Consider the following 17,288-nt stretch of genomic DNA (forward strand, 5'->3'; position numbering starts at 1 on the left):
AAATTCCTGGATTACTATCAAAATTAAATCATCTGTTCTTTGTGTCATTATCAACTTTTCCTGCAAGTTTCTTTCATATCCATTCACCACTTTTGAGTTCTTTGCAAACAGACAAATCAACACTGATGATCACATTAACTCTCTCCTTCCTTGTTGGAGGTAATAATAATCAACACACCATTGTAAATTCCAATGCTCCCAAAAGGTCATTGCAAGAAATATCTTGATGAGACTGGCACATTGTTTTAAAGTTTCTTGTAAGTAACAAGCAATCCTTCTGCTTTACAGAGGGAGAGACAGACACACACACACACACACACACACACACACACACACACACACACACAGACACATACATACATACATACATACATATATACATACATACATATATACATACAGACAGACTTTAACAGTTATTCACAAAGCTATATTTTCAAAATAAGGCATGATAGCCAACCTTTGAAAAGCGGATGTTGAGCTTGATCTGGAGTTCCCTAATCGCCACAGCAACGCTCAGCAGTCTCTGGGCCAGATGCAAGTAGGGAAGGTCCATGTCAGCCAGGAGGGTGATGCACAGAACCTGTGGAAGTAGCCATCAAATTGTTTCCTTGGGTCACATCTTCATTGAACTGATATCTTTTTATCACTTGAGCGGGCCACTGGCACTTCCTTGAAGCATTCATATTTAGTGCTATTTTTTTACAACCTTTTGGTGTCCCAATAACGACCTAGTAGCAACCTACGACATCCATTGCTACTTTAATGCATTTTGATAATTGTCACCCAGTAGGCATTTCTTCAGTCGCTGAGCACACCTGGGGAAAGTGTTCCAGTTGCCATGAGCAACTTTGGACGGAGAGGCATACAGAAGTCATGCATTGGCAAAATGGCCTATTTTGACATTTGAATAATCACCACCTCACTAGCCAATGTCTGATTGGTTGAAATCTGAGAAAATGAACGATCTAAATCTTACTAGTCTACCATGTGGCACTGCAAGAAATACAGAGTACATAACATGCTACTACAAGAGTAGCGGATAATTTTTAACATGTCTGTACAATGTACCTTTAGTCAATTCAATAACAAACAAACAGCACTAGAGCAAGAGTCTAAAGTCACAATCCTGCACAAACAAAATGCAACTTTAAAACAAATGAGATAACGGTACACTAACTGGTACTCTGGATTATGAATCTTCAGTGTCATTCATGTATTAGAAAAAGCATTAATGATAAAAAGATGAAAAAAAAAACCAATGCCAACTTAAATGCTCATATTTCTCAACGAAATGACCAAAGATATGACATCTTCCTCTATTGATTCTCCATTCACTCTCTTTGACCTTTCAAATTATTCAGTAAGCAGAGGCAAGGGTGATACTCTCCATCGCTTTGGAAGGTTTGCTGCCAACAACAGTCTCGGCAGAGTGAGTTGTGCTTACCAGCTGCCTGAAGGAAGTAGCAATGAAGGTGTGCGTAAGGTCCTTGATTCTACCGCTCGCCCCTCTCTGGTTCCGAAGAAGGCACAGGGCATTGCGCGCCCAGGAGCACTGCATGCTGCAATCTGTACAAAAATGAATTGAATGTGGACATTAACCCGTTGAGGACTGGCTGATTTCACAGAACAAATAGTCACATAAAATTTTTAAAACAATGTTACCAATAACCAGATAGAGATTCTTTTTGTTTTTTAAGTGAAGCAAACTAAAAAGTAGGTATAAACATTAAAACTTAACCATTCTTTAATCCTCTCCCCCCCCCCCCAAAAAAAAAAATGCTTTAATGTTAAACAATGCTAATATGAATCAATAGGTATGACAAAGATTAGAAATCCCCGTCCATTAATATTTGCTTTGGGGACAATTGTGCCGCGTGGCAAAGAAACTATGATTTAAACTCATATGCCAAATGATAAACGAAGCACAGTACTGGTAAAAGTAATGATCTTTCTTTTCCTTCAAACTTCTTCTCCTATTTATGCCCTTCCCTTATTCTTAGTCTATAACCTGAACAGACCAGTCATAACATTCCCCATCCCCTTCCCCACAACCGGAGGAGTTCTCCAAACTCACAGTCCCTTAGGACGTCTCCGGCCATGGCCTTGAGCTTGGCGTCTCCCTTGCAGTCGGTGAGAGAGTGCTTGGCCCAGCCCAGGAGGCTGGTCTGCAGGGCCCCCAGCAGGCTGCAGACGTGGGAGGGGCCTGAGGGTGTGGCACTCTCCGGTCCGTCCTCGTCCACCAGCTCGGCAAACTCCTTGTAGGAGACCGACAGCAGGGTGTCGAAGACCATCAGCACGGAGCCGGCGTTGAACTCCTGACAAATACAGCAAAAATAAAACAAAACAAAACAAAACAAAAAACACTAGAATGAGATATCGAACAGGTACCAAGTAATAAATAGTCATCATGGTGATGATGCACCACAACTAAATAACAATCCTGATGGTGGTGAGCGTGACCATGTTGATGAAAACAACAGTAATGGATAATGGTGATAACCATAGTGACATCACTGTTGCTAATCAATGGTGAATTTAAAAATGTAGGTGATGAGAATGTTGATACTGAGGTCCATGAAAATTATGAATATGTCTATGAAAATGATAATGATGACACATGATAATGAAAAGTTATAACATCAATTACAGTAGGCTACAATGCTGTCCACAATTTGACATTTTCATTCCATTTACTGTACCTCACAAAAGGCTAATTCTATGTATCATATATACCATAAAGGCACAATTAAAATTGATCTTATCATAAGTGTAAGGCAGACTTCTGTGTCAATCTCAAATAGATGAAAACATCATATCAACCAAATTCCTACAGAGACCACTTAGACTTACCTCCTGAGAGTTTGAAGGCAGTTCCAGCAGGCCGCTTGGGTCGACAGTACTGAAGAAACGACAAAGAGACTGGAACACGAGACCAACTGCTGTGTCCTCTCCCGTCTGCATGGTGAACAATGAAAAGAAAGGTCCACAAGTGAACAAACAATGAGAGGCAGAATGAACAGATTAAATATGCTGCTATAGCGACAACTCATAGACTGCAATGTACAATGTACAACACCTTTTCAGACTGAGCAACTATCAAAAAGAGTACCAAGTGAAGTTCTTCAATCTGAAATTTTTGATCGATGAGCGTCCACAGAATTACTGATTAAAACTGATGAATATTAACATTACAAGATACCTTCCTCACACCAAACCCATTGAACTAGGTGTTGCTTGATGTTTCAAGATCAGTACGTCACAAGACTCTTGTCTGAACTACAGTTGTATACTATCACAGAAATGATGATGCATTTGCAAGTGACATGGGTAAAGTTAGAAAAGAGATACAGTGTAAGCCAACAAGGTGATTCTGTTTGGCATCCTTGAAAGATTTCAGTTTGATTTCATGGTCTCAAAGGCACATGGAGACTTTAACTTTGGACATTCTCCTACACAAATTCCTGATGATGTGCAGAATGCTTCTTGTCGACTCACTGAATGTTAAACAGATAATGTGAGCAAGTAAACTTGGTCTGAACAGGTATGAGATAGCACAGAAAATAGCACAACGTACACTATTCATGACAAACTGAAATTTGATAATTCAGTCACATACAGTGTATGAGCTTATTCTACTTACAACCATTGAGTTCATCATGTTGAAGAGTTCTTCTCTTCTTGTTTCTTTTCCAGGGAAGAACACAGCAGCACCTTAAAGTGAGGGGAATAAAAGAAAACTCAATTCAACAAAACTAGCACTGTCATGAGTATTAAAGCACTCTATCAAATGTGCAAAAAGATGGAAAGATGATAATATCTAAGTTTTAGCATAATCTGATTTACATGCATGTAATTCTACAGAATATCGAAGAGTGGATTTTTTTTTTTTTTTTTTTTTTTTGGTAGCTTTCCCAGATTTGCTACGGCTGCAGATTTGAACAACATAAAATGACTGTCAAAAAATAAAAATGTCAAAATTTCTTAAGAAAAGTTCCTACTTTTTTATTCAGAGTCAAATTATGATCTAACATACTGACACAACAAGGTTGTGTTGCTACCTACACTGAAAATATTTTGAGACTCTCATGAAGCATATCAGTTTTTCCACATTAGACAGTACTGCACCCTTGCTCCTACATGACCAAAACGATTAATTTTACAAAATTCCCTTCAAGAAAAAATAGCTTTCCTTTGCTTAACACTGTCATATGTGGAATGAACATAAACAAAAACATTAATCATCATCAGCAATACATAAATACACACTTATTAATGTATCACAACTGTTTAGGGCAGTAAGATATAAGGTTTAACAAGGAAATAAAAATAGGACTTCAAATGTGGTGTTAAAAGAAATCCTGACTGTAATTTGAATGTCAACCTACCATCCAAGATGCATGTTTGCGCGGCTATTTTGAGCAGCACCTTGGGATCGTCTTGACTCTCCCCCAAGTCGTCGCTGGCCAGTTTGCACAAGTGGTTGAACAGCTCCCTCGCTTGTCGGTGCTCCCTGACTGCCGGAGAGTCGGCCTCGTCCGCCGGCGGAGCGCTTTCTCGTGATGCCGATGATGCCGATGCGGCATCACTCACCGGGGTTGCAGACCCCGCTGCCGCCATCACTTTGTCACTCTGCTCGCGGGAGGTCTCAGGTTGCTGCGGGCCAATCGTTGTTTCAGCCTGCAGACTGGGGAGATCGTCTGCTTGGGTCACTGTCACCTGAAGTTGTGTCTCCTGCTTTACCTTTTCAAGCTTGGCATGATCCTGAAACGTCAAGGAAGACTTCTCCAACAGTTATACCTAGCAAACTGAAATCTTGTCCAGATGAAGGTACAATGTATACCGTAAGAAATTCATGCAAGTAATCTACATAGTGACATCCTGCTACTCAGTGAAAGGGACATGAGAAAACACAATCCACGGCTACTAAAATTCCCACATCAAAATCATGGAAATTCCAAAGAACAATCAAGAGAGATTCTCATGTGTTACATGCATTTTGATAATTTCAAAATCAGGGGGAAGTTTTATACTCTCCTGTACAAACATGAAGAGATATTGAATATTTTCAGGAAGCCTCCTGCAAAATTCTGGGAGATTTGGCAGTTTTGACATTCACTAGAACGCAGAAAGACAAAGCATGGATCCAATGCAATTTCAACCAGACCGTGCCAACTGCGAAACTCTTTCTGACAATTGGCACAGTCACATCATTGTTAACTCTTTATGTGCCATGGTGTAAACCCCCTGTGTGCCACATTATACTGAGACAGCAACCCAACCATGCTATGAGAAAACATTCTGTTTTTAAAATCAATATAACTTTTATAGATTTTATTACCCTGGACATGTAATGCACAAAGATTTAGAGAAAATGCCAAGCTTTGCTTTGATGCAAATTGCATGGCAAATCTATGATTGTATTTCTTTTAAATGACCAGTAGCTACATTATTGTAGAGGCATAACTTTTGCATGCAAAATAATAACAGAAACTTAGAATTTACTCGCAAATCCAACAGGAAACACCACTTGATAGTCAATCATCGCATAAAATGCAAGCTACTGTATACGCTATATATTTCGCGGGGGGTTTATTTTCGCGAATTTCGCGAGTCGGGAGCTATTCGCGAAATTAACAACACGCGAAAATATTACCTTCCAAAATGAATCCCTTGCCTTGATGATACGAACATTTCAGTACTAGTATACCATGTCACGGCTTACCGAACAGACCATACTGGCTAAGCTTGTTTACGTACATATAGCATGTCCACATCTACTTACGAATGTAGAGAGCCAATCCATTATCGCAAGGGGACTTGTCAGGAATCTAGCGCGATGGACTTAGCAACTTCAAAAATGTTGAATTCTAACTTACTAGTTCGCTGAGTTTGGTAAGTTTTTTTCAAGCAGTGTATAACTAGTATCATTTTTATTTGCTAGTAAGTTAAAAATTCACACTTTCTTTGCCACTTTATATTTTCTCTAGTCCCCCAATCGCGAATTTTACCACTCGTGAAATTGTGTGACAGCGGCAATTCGCGAAAATTTATGTACGCGAAAATTATAGCGTATACAGTATTTGTACATGTGACAGAAATTGAATTGCGAGAAACACTTTTATCGTATTGTGGCATTACGTGATTTATCGATCGGTTTGGGCGAGTTTGTGCATTAGAGCAGAATATGTGAAGTTGGCACGCCGTTGACTGAGTCGGGCGTGCGAACGTGGCACATATATATAAAGGCCCGAATTCACGAAGGTGGTACAAATGAAACCATGGTTTAAACCATGGACAAAAACCATGGAGCACCAAGTGTCGCATGGAATATTTCGTTACGAAATCAGTCATTTTATCGATGAAATTATTATTTTGTAACGAAATGACAACATTTTGTAAATAAATGAACATTTTGTCGACGAAATCATAATTTCGTTAACGAAACGATCATTTTGTCAACGAAATGACCATTTTGTAACGAAGTATTCCGTGCGACACTTGGCGCTCCATGGTTTTTGTCCATGGTTTAAACCATGGTTTCATTTGTACCACCTTCGTGAATTCGGGTCTTAGAGTTAAAAGCTTCATGAAAAGATACTGAAAGGTCCCCCCTCCCGCCTGCACCACAAATCATAGGATTGATGGTCACAATGGCAAAGATATATCTTCTTGGGTCTTAACAGCAACTGGTGTCATCCCACGATGAACCCAACAATTCTTGCCACGATACAATCACATCTGTCCAAGGGGCTGCCAACATTCACAAATCATAGTCAGGGTAATTCCAAACAGCAATCACGGAAATGCTTGCATGTCATCAGTATCTCAACAGGCAAAAATAATTCCTGTATCGGAATGGTTTTTGTGTATTCACTTGCCAGGATATGAAGAGACAGAAGTTTCAGGGAGCCTACCACTAAACCAGTGAGACTCGGCAGCCTCTTGGATCAAGACTTGACTCACCTCCTGGGATTGGTCCCCGGACTGAGGGGCTTCTCTTTCCCTGTGCTTGGCCAGGTTGGGGAGGCTGATGTGAAGGAGGGCCAGGCACAGGATTCTGGCGTGGATCCATTCAGGAGCACTGAGACAAGAAAGAGAGAAAGAGAAGGCAACGTCTATGATTTTAACTCCTTCTTCCGGTGACCATGCCTACCAATATTGACAAATACATCTTGATGCTTATGCTAAAGCTGTTGATGTTGATGTTGATGTTGATGTTGATGTTGATGTTGATGTTGATGTTGATGTTGATGTTGATGTTGATGTTGATGTTGATGTTGATGTTGATGTTGATGTTGATGTTGATGTTGATGTTGATGTTGATGTTGATGTTGATGTTGATGTTGATGTTGATGTTGATGTTGATGGTGATGTTGATGTTGATGTTGATGTTGATGTTGATGTTGATGTTGATGTTGATGGTGATGTTGATGTTGATGTTGATGTTGATGTTGATGTTGATGGTGATGTTGATGTTGATGTTGATGTTGATGTTGATGTTGATGTTGATGTTGATGTTGATGTTGGTGTTGGTGTTGATGTCAATGCTGATAAGTTGATGCTGATACTGATGCTGGTTTTGTTGCTGCTGATACTGTTTTCATCATCATTATCACTGTTATCATGAGGATAATTCTCAGCATTATTATAATCATAAATAATTTATTATAATTAAGTAGAATGTTCTCCAATGCTGCTTGCTCTAATCATCTTTTCCTATCTTCCTGTCCACCCCCCCCCCCCTTCTCTCTTTCAAGATGCAGTGGTCATTGTTGGATACCCAATGTCTGCTAACCAAAGTGGGCTTTGCAACACCCAGAAAGCAACAACTTATCTCAAAGCATTTCAGTTTGCTGGTGCCATTACTGTTGAAATCAAGTACATTGATTTTTGCTACCCCCACATTCATTCCCCAAAGTCAGGGGGCTATCTTATCCACAAATCTATGAAGCCCTTAGTTTCTGATCAACTTCAGTGAATAAGAAGTGTGAGGGGTGATGTGCCTTGCTTGCGAGTATGAAAATTGTGTGCCAGTGATTAGCAGCACCAATACCAGCACTCACTTCTGTGGGATGGTGTTGTAGAGCTGGCTGATGATGTTGAGGCTGAGATGTTGCATGTCTGGTACCGGGATGCGACTCACGCTGCCCTCCTTCCGTTTCTTCATCACTTCCTATATTCAGATGATTTTTTTGAGAGAGAAATTAAACCATCTCTTCATTGATTATGACAACCGAATGATTTAAACATTGATGTGCATTATTCTTATTTTTCTAACCAAAAGTATACTGGGCCTACACACCAATATGATTTGGCAGCACAATCTGCCTTCACTGCCTTGTCCCACGCATGTACATGGATGGTGGATGCATGATAGATATTGCAGCTAGCTCACAGGACACCGCAGTTATGTCATACACAAATCGATTCTTGGATTGGTCTATAAGAATAACTCTGGTGAGGACATACATAATATCAGCCTTTCACAGCAAGTTCACTTACCATCACACTCATCAATCACCCCTCTTTCTTTTTATATTACCAACAAAAAAAACCCTAATCACACACACGTTGTGATGTTTGTCCACATATCATTATACAGTGCACTCCTGTTATAACAAACATGGATATAACGAAATTCCGGTTACAACAAAGTAAAAATTCAGGCTGCAACACCATTCACTCTATGTATTTTTATTGTTTATTTGTTCGGTTATAACGAAATTTCGATATAACGAAAGGGAACTGCCGGTCCCGAAGACTTTGTTATAACAGGAGTCCACTGTAGTAGGTAATGTCAGAAGATGACACAGCAAGGAAGCGTAGTTAACAGTATTTCCAGAACTCACCAGATCCTGACAGATGCGTACGATGAAGCTGATGACCTGAGTGAACAGAACCACTGTCCTGATGGGGGCATTGATGTCATACGGCAGAGGGGCCACGCTGGACTGTGAGTCAAGATGGCATCATTGAACATAAAAGACATGTTATCTTCACAATGCCTTCATGTTATCTTCACAATGCCATCATAATTTTTCATAACTATATGTTCATGTGGATCCATTGTAGGACGATTTATTCCCTGTATTTGTCTTCATTCTTTCCTCCTTTTAGCAAATCATTCAATCAAGCTCTACAGGCAAAATATAAAATACTAATATTTCAAATTTTCTTAAATGTCATGATGCAAGGAATGAAGGGAAATTCTACAAATTGACTTCAATACGTTGTCACACATTCATGGTCCCACACTCTCCAAGGGAGACATCCACAAAATATCACCTACAGAAAATAGGTCCATGGTATGTCTTCAACAAAGCATGAGACTAATTTCTAATAATATTCCTCATAATATGCGTAACTGCTCCTGTGTACATTCACATTTCTCTGCTTAAATTGAATCTCTTATATAACAGAGCTAACTAAAAAGAAAAACAAAACAAAACTAGAGGAGCACTCTGAGAGCGCAGACCTCCGCCAAGCAGTAGGCCCTAGTTATTCCACCAATGATCTTGTTCTTCCATAGAGATCTGTGATTTCCCCCATACGTATGCACGTTGAAAATTGTCCGATTTCCCAATATAGAAGCCTTTTGTTACGTCATCAACTTACAGCTGCATGGCGCGCCTTGCCCTAGCAGAGACTAGAGCACGCACTTCAGTGCGCGTATGAAAACCTCAAAAATGTGCAGCTTGAACTCCCAAGTTCATTGACCCTACCTGCCAAAATATCAAAAATCTTTCATAAAATCCATAAAATTTCCAGATCACTACCAAAATTTAATCATCTGTTCCTTGTGTCATTCTCAACCTTTCCTGCAAGTTTCATCCAAATCTGTTCACAACTTTTTGAGTTATTTTGCACACGAACAAACAAACAAACGGTAATGAAAACATGACCTCCTCCCTTGGCGGAGGTAACAAACCCTACTAGCTGTTTCCATGATGATGAATTTTGACTTGACTTACGATGTCCACATTATCTAGTACTGATGAGCTGCGGGTGAATCCATAGAACTGGACTCCTACTATCCCTATCCTCTCTGCCGATTCCCCTCGCGGACCCAGGAACTTGATGAGGGCATACTGGCCCACAAAGCACTGGTCCAACAAGACCTCAACCTCATCCCTGGGATGGCAGGAGAGAGAAAGTGCATTAACATTTGTAACATAACTCAACAAAACACAACACAACACAACATAATGTAATGTTACATAACATAATAATTCATTTACATAGCACTTTTATCTCATATTACAAAGTGCATTACAAAGAATTGAAATACTAGTACAAAGAGCGAAATGTATTTTGACCTATGATTTGTACTCTGACATTAAGATTACGGTAAAGCAATGGGAGCACAGTTTCCTGGACAGAGCAAACGTCACTGACTAAAACAAATCAGATTTTGAGGATTTCTGGAGATGGTGTGGTAGATTATTTCATAATTTGGGGGCACATGAGAAAAATGGATGATCACCAGCAGATTTGTGTGTTCTAGGGATGTAAAGAAGTAGTTGCTGTCAAGATCTTGCATTGTAACTAGACTGACTGGGGATAAGGAGGTCATGCAGTCATGAGGGGTGTGGGGCTTATCTGTTGAGATATTTGTACATTTATGTAAGTGATTCAAACTGCATCTCTTTTCTGACGAGTAACCAATGCAATTCTTTGAACAAGAAGAATGCATGGATGTGCTTAGGCCTACAATAAATGGCACACACTGCTTTGTTTTTGGAGTTTTTGTGAACAATTGATATTGGTCCTCTGTTTTCATTTTCTTGTTTCGTTTTGTCTTTGTCAAATGGAGAAGTTCCTACCTACTGGGACTATCATTCTATAATTCAGTTCATGCGATTGTTCTCTTGCTCTGAGTTTCAGATTGCAAATACAGAGTGGTAAGATTTGACATGTTACTTCAAAACATTCTAAGCTCTTCATGAACTGGAGTGATGTAATTACTCTGCTAACTGGACACAATCTTTATGTAATAATCATGATGAATCACTAACACAACTTCTTACCAGTCATTGTCTAGACTGAAGTAGGCGACTGGGTTATCTGGCTTCCCACCTATTGAAGCAGCCCTGGGAAGACGAAAGAAACAAGAGGTTATTACTACAAATAAAAAGAATGGTGCGGCACGATGTATATTTGGGTAACCCGCACATAGCCATAGTTTATTTTTTTGTTTATATTTTGTACACAATACATCACTAAAATTCTACGACATTCTACTCACATCAAGGAAAAATGCTCTCTAATGGAATCACAAGTTCAGTGATCGATGCCAAATTTTGTAGCTATCATTGTGAAACGCGATAGACGCAATTTTTTTGTTGCGTGCTAAAAAAAAGTGTCCACATCCCCCCCCCCCCCCCCCACACCACCCTGCACTCCCATAGACAAAGCATGTAAAAGGAAAAGTGTGTTGGGGGCAATGATCACACCTATAGGCTATAAAAAAAAACTGGCCTGTTTTTGCCTCAGTTTGCTTGCTTGTGGTAACTGTGTACAAGTTCCAAGCATACTTCATACAGTCTAATGCATACATTTATGGTCAGTGCGCTTGTAGCCATTTTACGCAGAGTGGCAGTTTTAAGCCCCTTGGCGCGGTGCGGGTGCCTCTTTTATACCTCATGTAATCACAATATCAAGACCAAAGTTATCTATAATATGAGACCGAAGAGAAACATTCTAAACCAATCACTCGACACCTATATGAAAAATCACACTGGAATTAAATCATTTTTTTTCCCCCATTACCCTAAGCCTAAACTTCTTCAACTGTCTGGGGCAGATGGTCACGTGGGGTTAAAATCTTTCCCTTTTGACCAAGAGGGAATTTAAAAAAGGGGGAATACTGTTGTATAGTTTAATAAGTCTTGACCTGTCACATAACAAGGATCTACTGAAGTCGACAAAAGGAAACCAACCTGAGACCCTGGAACAACCTGTAGTCTGATGAGGACCAAGTGTCGTACTTCTCAAAGATGGATATATGGCGGTCAAGGTCAAAGCCTTTCCTGTAATTATAAAATCAACAAATACACAAATATGCATATCAAATAATCAATTAATAAGAAATATTGACTGATAGGGCAAAATTTGATAAATATTCCACAGAAACCATATGATAAATATGTAAAACAACAGCAAGCTACAATATGAATTCATATATGATTTAATTCATCAGACACTTGGAGGATACTGATAAGAAATATTCTGTTCTTCCATAATTTAATAAGGAGACAATACAGCAATAAAACCAAAACACTATGACATGTGGCATCATTACATGAAACAGGGCAATAAAATCACTTTAGTGCTATAGTCTGTAAATTGGTCAGTTTACCACTGTATTTTAATATTTGCAAATTTTCTCTGAGGACCCAGCACCTTCACCCTTTCCTCCTCTTCCTAACATTTCAGTTGTCAAAATCCACTCTGCATACATCATTTGCTGCTCCGTGTGCCAATCCAATGCCTAGAAGTAGACTCTGCTGGTAAAGAGGAGTGTTGTTGCTTTTATCTCCTCCCCCTAGATATTTCTAATTTTCTCTGGTTGAGGCATGGGAGATGTGCCGGGATTTAAAAAAAACTAGATATATCGCTACGGCGACTGATATGCCTCCGCCATAATGCATGGTTCTCCTAATAGGTCTATAGTACAATGTCTTGACAATGTGTGATGACAGTTTCACACAATTGGCAAAATATTAAAATGTCAGGTTTGACACAAATGTGCTGAATGTTCACTTTCCTAGAACTACAGTGTAGGTTCAACTGGATGAATGATTAAAATGTCAGAGTGCAGGTATTTGGGGAACTGATGATTTTTACTTGACTTTTGACCCTTTTATAAGTTTATGCATTGAGTAATTTTCAAGGTATTGAGAAAAAGTATAATTTCAGTATCAAATGGGAAAATAGCATTATCTAAACCTGGCCTTTGACCTTTGACCTCACAGTTCCAAAGAGAATCACTGTTAGGTTGAACATGCATAAATATGTAAGTTTCATGATGATACCTTGAGTTACTTTTAAGATATGGAGGAAAAAGTGCAATTCAGCACTTTCACTTGACCTTTGACCTTTTGGCAAGAAACTTCCCACAGAATATATATTGGGTAATACATGTATACATCAAGTTTAAAAAAAAAACAACAACCTTCAGGCATTGCATAAATATAAGGAAAGTAGTGATATTTTGAGGAGTTGACCTTGACCTTTGACCCCCTGACCTTTGAACCATGACCCCCAACTTCCCTAGATAATCACTGCCCGTTGGAACAAGCATATATACTAAGTTCCATGAAGATACCTTGAACCATTTGCGAGATATGGAGAAAAACATGAATTTTCAACCTTTTTTTTCACAAAATAACCTGTGACCTTTGACCTATGACCCCGTGACCCTAAAATCCACACAAAGTATTATCCCCCCAGGATATACCCTCATATCAAGTTTGATGTAAAACCACCACACGGTTCTTAAGATATTGACAAAAACAAAATGGGCCGGACGTACGTACTACGTACGGACAGACGGACGGACGTACAGACGGACGGACGACCCGAAAAACATAATGCCTCCGGCCACTTCGTTGGCGGAGGCATAAAAATAAAATAAATAAGAAAATACACCAACTTACGGATCATTGTAGACAAAGATTAGACCACACTTGGCTCCAGTGGCTCCCTTGGCAACCTGGATGGGGAAAGTGAAACATGCACATGAGAAGTTTACTGCATCAGGATGCATCGTGGCCTTGTGGATGGCAAAGTGTATCATCAACGAGTGGGTCCAGGGTTCAAAGCCTTGCCACAGCACATGAGTGCAACATTTTAGCTTGAATTTGCTCAGGCAGTTTAAATCAATCCAAGGCCTTGCATTCAATAATGGAGGTTTATCTGTCTTCACGCACTGTGTCACGTGCATCTACGCAATCAACATTTGCATTATCCACGGACTAGATTAACAATCCCTTTTTTAATACTGGCCTTTGTGCACAGTAACACATGCTTCTTTCCAGTGAGGTGTATAAATGTGAGCCTGGTAAAAGGTTCTGTACATCTTAATAGGTTAGTTCAGGGTCCGTTAAGTGGCACACTATAAACACAGAAATCTTGCTATTTTCACATTCAACTATATAAGCACTAAATAATCTGTCACATTTCACCGATATTAGGACATTAAAAGGATATTTTTTCACTGACCAGTCACTATGCTCTCTTGCGCTTTGTTCTTTTTTCTTTTATTTACCTTTATTTGGACCTTTGTGATCTGGAAGGGCGTGTCCTTTGTGAAGAACATGTTTACCCGTGACGTAACCGAAGACACATAGCCTGTGGACACAGAACAAAACAGAATTTAATAGTGGAGGTGTCTTCCATTTGGACATTGGTCTATTGACATCAATGAGATGACTTTTGAGCTTTCTGTGGTGCTTGCTTAATGGAAGCAGGTTAATGATTACACCATTACCCTAACAGATTGTCTGCTTTTCCTAAAACTTTCAGTGATGTGTTCTACTAATATTGCCGACAATTTTGTTAGTGGTTAAATTCGCAATTGTGGAGTACAGTACTGAACGGAGAAATGTAAGCGTGCACTTCACATTCATGTCGGTTCAGAGTTAATATTTTTGTGTGTTTTTAAATTCGCAAATAGCACCCAACTCACAAAGTTCGCGAAAATACAAATCTTGCAAAATATTCGGCATATACAGTAGTGATGTTTGGGTTTCAATTTCCTTTGAAATGTCCTGCCTAAGCTCTTCAGATCACTACTTGACATTCTTTCAGTGGTCATTCTCACCTGTCGATGACCAGTTTCCCCCGAGGACGTTGCTGGGTCCCGTGGTGGAGTCCTTCTGACCGCCGTCGCAGCCCTCCAATGTCATGCTGATTTGAGTCCCTATACATCATGATGACAAAAGGGGTAAGTTAAGGAGGGATGGAGTGGGGGGGGGGAGGGGTGTGTGACAGAGATAATCAGAGATGCAATGCTACAGTATGCTAGGCATAGGGCCTTCAAAGTGTGACACACAGAATGCTGACCAGTCTGATTCCAACACTCCTCACTGGTTGTGTAAAAATTTCCAAAACCCTCCTACTATTTTTGAAAAGCATACCTAATTTCATCCATCTTTTTGATCATTCAATCTTGTTTGTTAAGGGTCTTTTTTCCATCATGACTGAAAGTGTACACATTCTCAATTGTGTTAATCACGTAGAAAGAAAGATAACCAATAATATGAGTAATGGCAATATTTTTACATGTTGGGTGTTTGCTACAACAGAATGCCTGAATCAATAGATACTCTCCATACACTGTACTTTGTATACATTGCCACTGACAAGCAAATATTAAAAGGGAATGAAGGAAAAATTTCTACCTTGAGGGGAAAAAATTGTTTAATGATATCTAAAGCAGCAAAGTCATAAGTTGCAATTACATAAAAATACCAGTAAACGCAGAAGAATGCTACCAACATCTACCCCACTAAGTCTTAAATCATTGAGGGTGAGCTGATTTTGTTGCTACATGCATTTCCCATAGCCATCTACCCAGGTATACTTGGGACTAGTCTTCAACAGGTTAATGGAGAAAAAAACATGACACCCTGTGTACTTCTGATCATGTTATTTGTGGACTTAGGTATGTTTCTTGTTTCATTCCAATTTGCTCTCACTTTTAGGTGATACATATAAAACACAGACCTAAACATTGCCCAGGATGACCACTTACCATGTTTCTTGAGGATGGAATCTCGCACTGTGTTCAGATTCCTCAGCATCTTCACAGCTCCACTTATCTCTCTGTCTTTGTGATCTGTTTGAAAACAACATACACACACATCCATTAGTATCACACAGACTACACGACAAAGCAAATAACTCACAGACAGCGTAAGTCTGACAGTTTGTGTATCTAATTTCATTCTTGCCTGAATACCACAAGAAAGATCAAATGGAAGTGTATGGATCATTATTTGTGCTCAAGTCCTGAAAACAGAATAAACTTAATAGATGACAGGTTTATGTGTTTTATTCTGTTCTTTTCCCCTGTACATCAGGGAAGACAAAACAAAAGGTTGAAGCACACGATACATATATTCAAGTTGTTAAGTATTAAACAGCTTGGCCTACAATTATTTTGTTACATTGACATCTTGAGCTCACTTACAGTGATGACTTCCTTGCTTAGGACAAATGGTGAAAGGGAACTCTTTTATTCAATGAATAACATGCAGTCTCTGTCAGACAATTTTCCTGCATTTGGAAAACTCTCCTACAATCAAACCTTCTATAATGACAATCAATGTACAAAGATTGCTAGCCATCAGAACTGCTACGTACAATTCCCTTCCGAGAAGTTTAACATTCACAGAACCTGTCGACTACTTGGACAATCCGTATGTTCCAAACACTTTCCAAGACTCCTGGGTCCAAACAGCAAGATTGTGAGGGCAGTGTTGCTCTTACCTAACAGATCTTTCAGAGCCTTCAAGATGCTTGCCATGTTCCCTCGTGCCAGGGCAAATTCCAGCAGGATTTTCAGTCCCTCTATTTCCATCTCACCGTCATCATTTCTGAGGGGAAAAAACAACAGCAATTAGTAGCAACATGTGCTGACAAATATCAACCAACTCACAGAACATATCAGGCTACCATTTCCTCTCTTTTTTTTTACCAGAACACATTCTTGCCTCAAGTTATTTGCTACTTCACAATACACATCACAAAGCTGAGATTGCCTGCAACAACCTCACAAATTGTGATTCAGTTCAACTAAATTTAATCCACATGACATGGCTAGCCTTACAGATGATGAATCCAAAGAAAAGAAGACATCCCGTGTTGTTGGGAGGGTATGACATTCCCTAAATTGCTCCATTCCTTGTCATCTAAATCTGAGCATACCAAAAAGAAATTCGGCAAAAAATCAGCTTTCATGGCCCTGCTAAGTTTCACTTGCTTTCCTCAAGTCACCTGTGGGCAGATTTGGGCCTCACATCAAGCTATGCAAAGTATCACATTAAAACAAAGCAGCCACTGAAATGTGCAATTTTACAGAAGGGCACAGAGTTAAGAGCAAATCCCCGAAGTACATTGTTATGCAAGATATTTTCATGGCATCAAATTATTTCGGACTGGAGCCAACGGCCTTTTGCACAGCATGAAAATTTTGCAAATTGTCACTGGCATTCAATGCATATAGTGTAGACACGAACTTTCGTGTGCATTTTAATTTCGCATATCTAGCCATCTTGGCT

The 17,288-nt window shown here is 39.5% G+C and overlaps 1 protein-coding gene across 1 annotated transcript in view; it reads right to left on the reverse strand.

Annotated features, from left to right (window-relative positions):
* The window catches only part of LOC139733615 (zinc finger ZZ-type and EF-hand domain-containing protein 1-like), an 82,675-nt gene that overhangs the window by 46,440 nt on the left and 18,947 nt on the right, over positions 1-17,288 (reverse strand). The window contains exons 12-28 of the mRNA XM_071644425.1: positions 16,498-16,604; positions 15,761-15,844; positions 14,828-14,926; positions 14,273-14,355; positions 13,662-13,717; positions 11,943-12,032; positions 11,031-11,093; positions 9,975-10,134; positions 8,853-8,954; positions 8,067-8,176; positions 6,967-7,084; positions 4,389-4,764; positions 3,644-3,714; positions 2,854-2,958; positions 2,078-2,318; positions 1,448-1,569; positions 461-583 (exon numbers count right to left, since the gene is read on the reverse strand). Of these exons, the coding sequence (XP_071500526.1) occupies positions 461-583; positions 1,448-1,569; positions 2,078-2,318; positions 2,854-2,958; positions 3,644-3,714; positions 4,389-4,764; positions 6,967-7,084; positions 8,067-8,176; positions 8,853-8,954; positions 9,975-10,134; positions 11,031-11,093; positions 11,943-12,032; positions 13,662-13,717; positions 14,273-14,355; positions 14,828-14,926; positions 15,761-15,844; positions 16,498-16,604 (2,110 nt within the window). The remainder of the gene's footprint in view (positions 1-460; positions 584-1,447; positions 1,570-2,077; positions 2,319-2,853; positions 2,959-3,643; positions 3,715-4,388; positions 4,765-6,966; positions 7,085-8,066; positions 8,177-8,852; positions 8,955-9,974; positions 10,135-11,030; positions 11,094-11,942; positions 12,033-13,661; positions 13,718-14,272; positions 14,356-14,827; positions 14,927-15,760; positions 15,845-16,497; positions 16,605-17,288) is intronic.

The sequence above is a fragment of the Diadema antillarum genome, unplaced genomic scaffold (genome assembly GCF_040938485.1).
Source record: "Diadema antillarum isolate AM-2024a unplaced genomic scaffold, OU_Dant_1.0 seq00000484_RagTag, whole genome shotgun sequence".
In the NCBI taxonomy this organism is placed as follows: Eukaryota; Metazoa; Echinodermata; class Echinoidea; order Diadematoida; family Diadematidae; genus Diadema; species Diadema antillarum.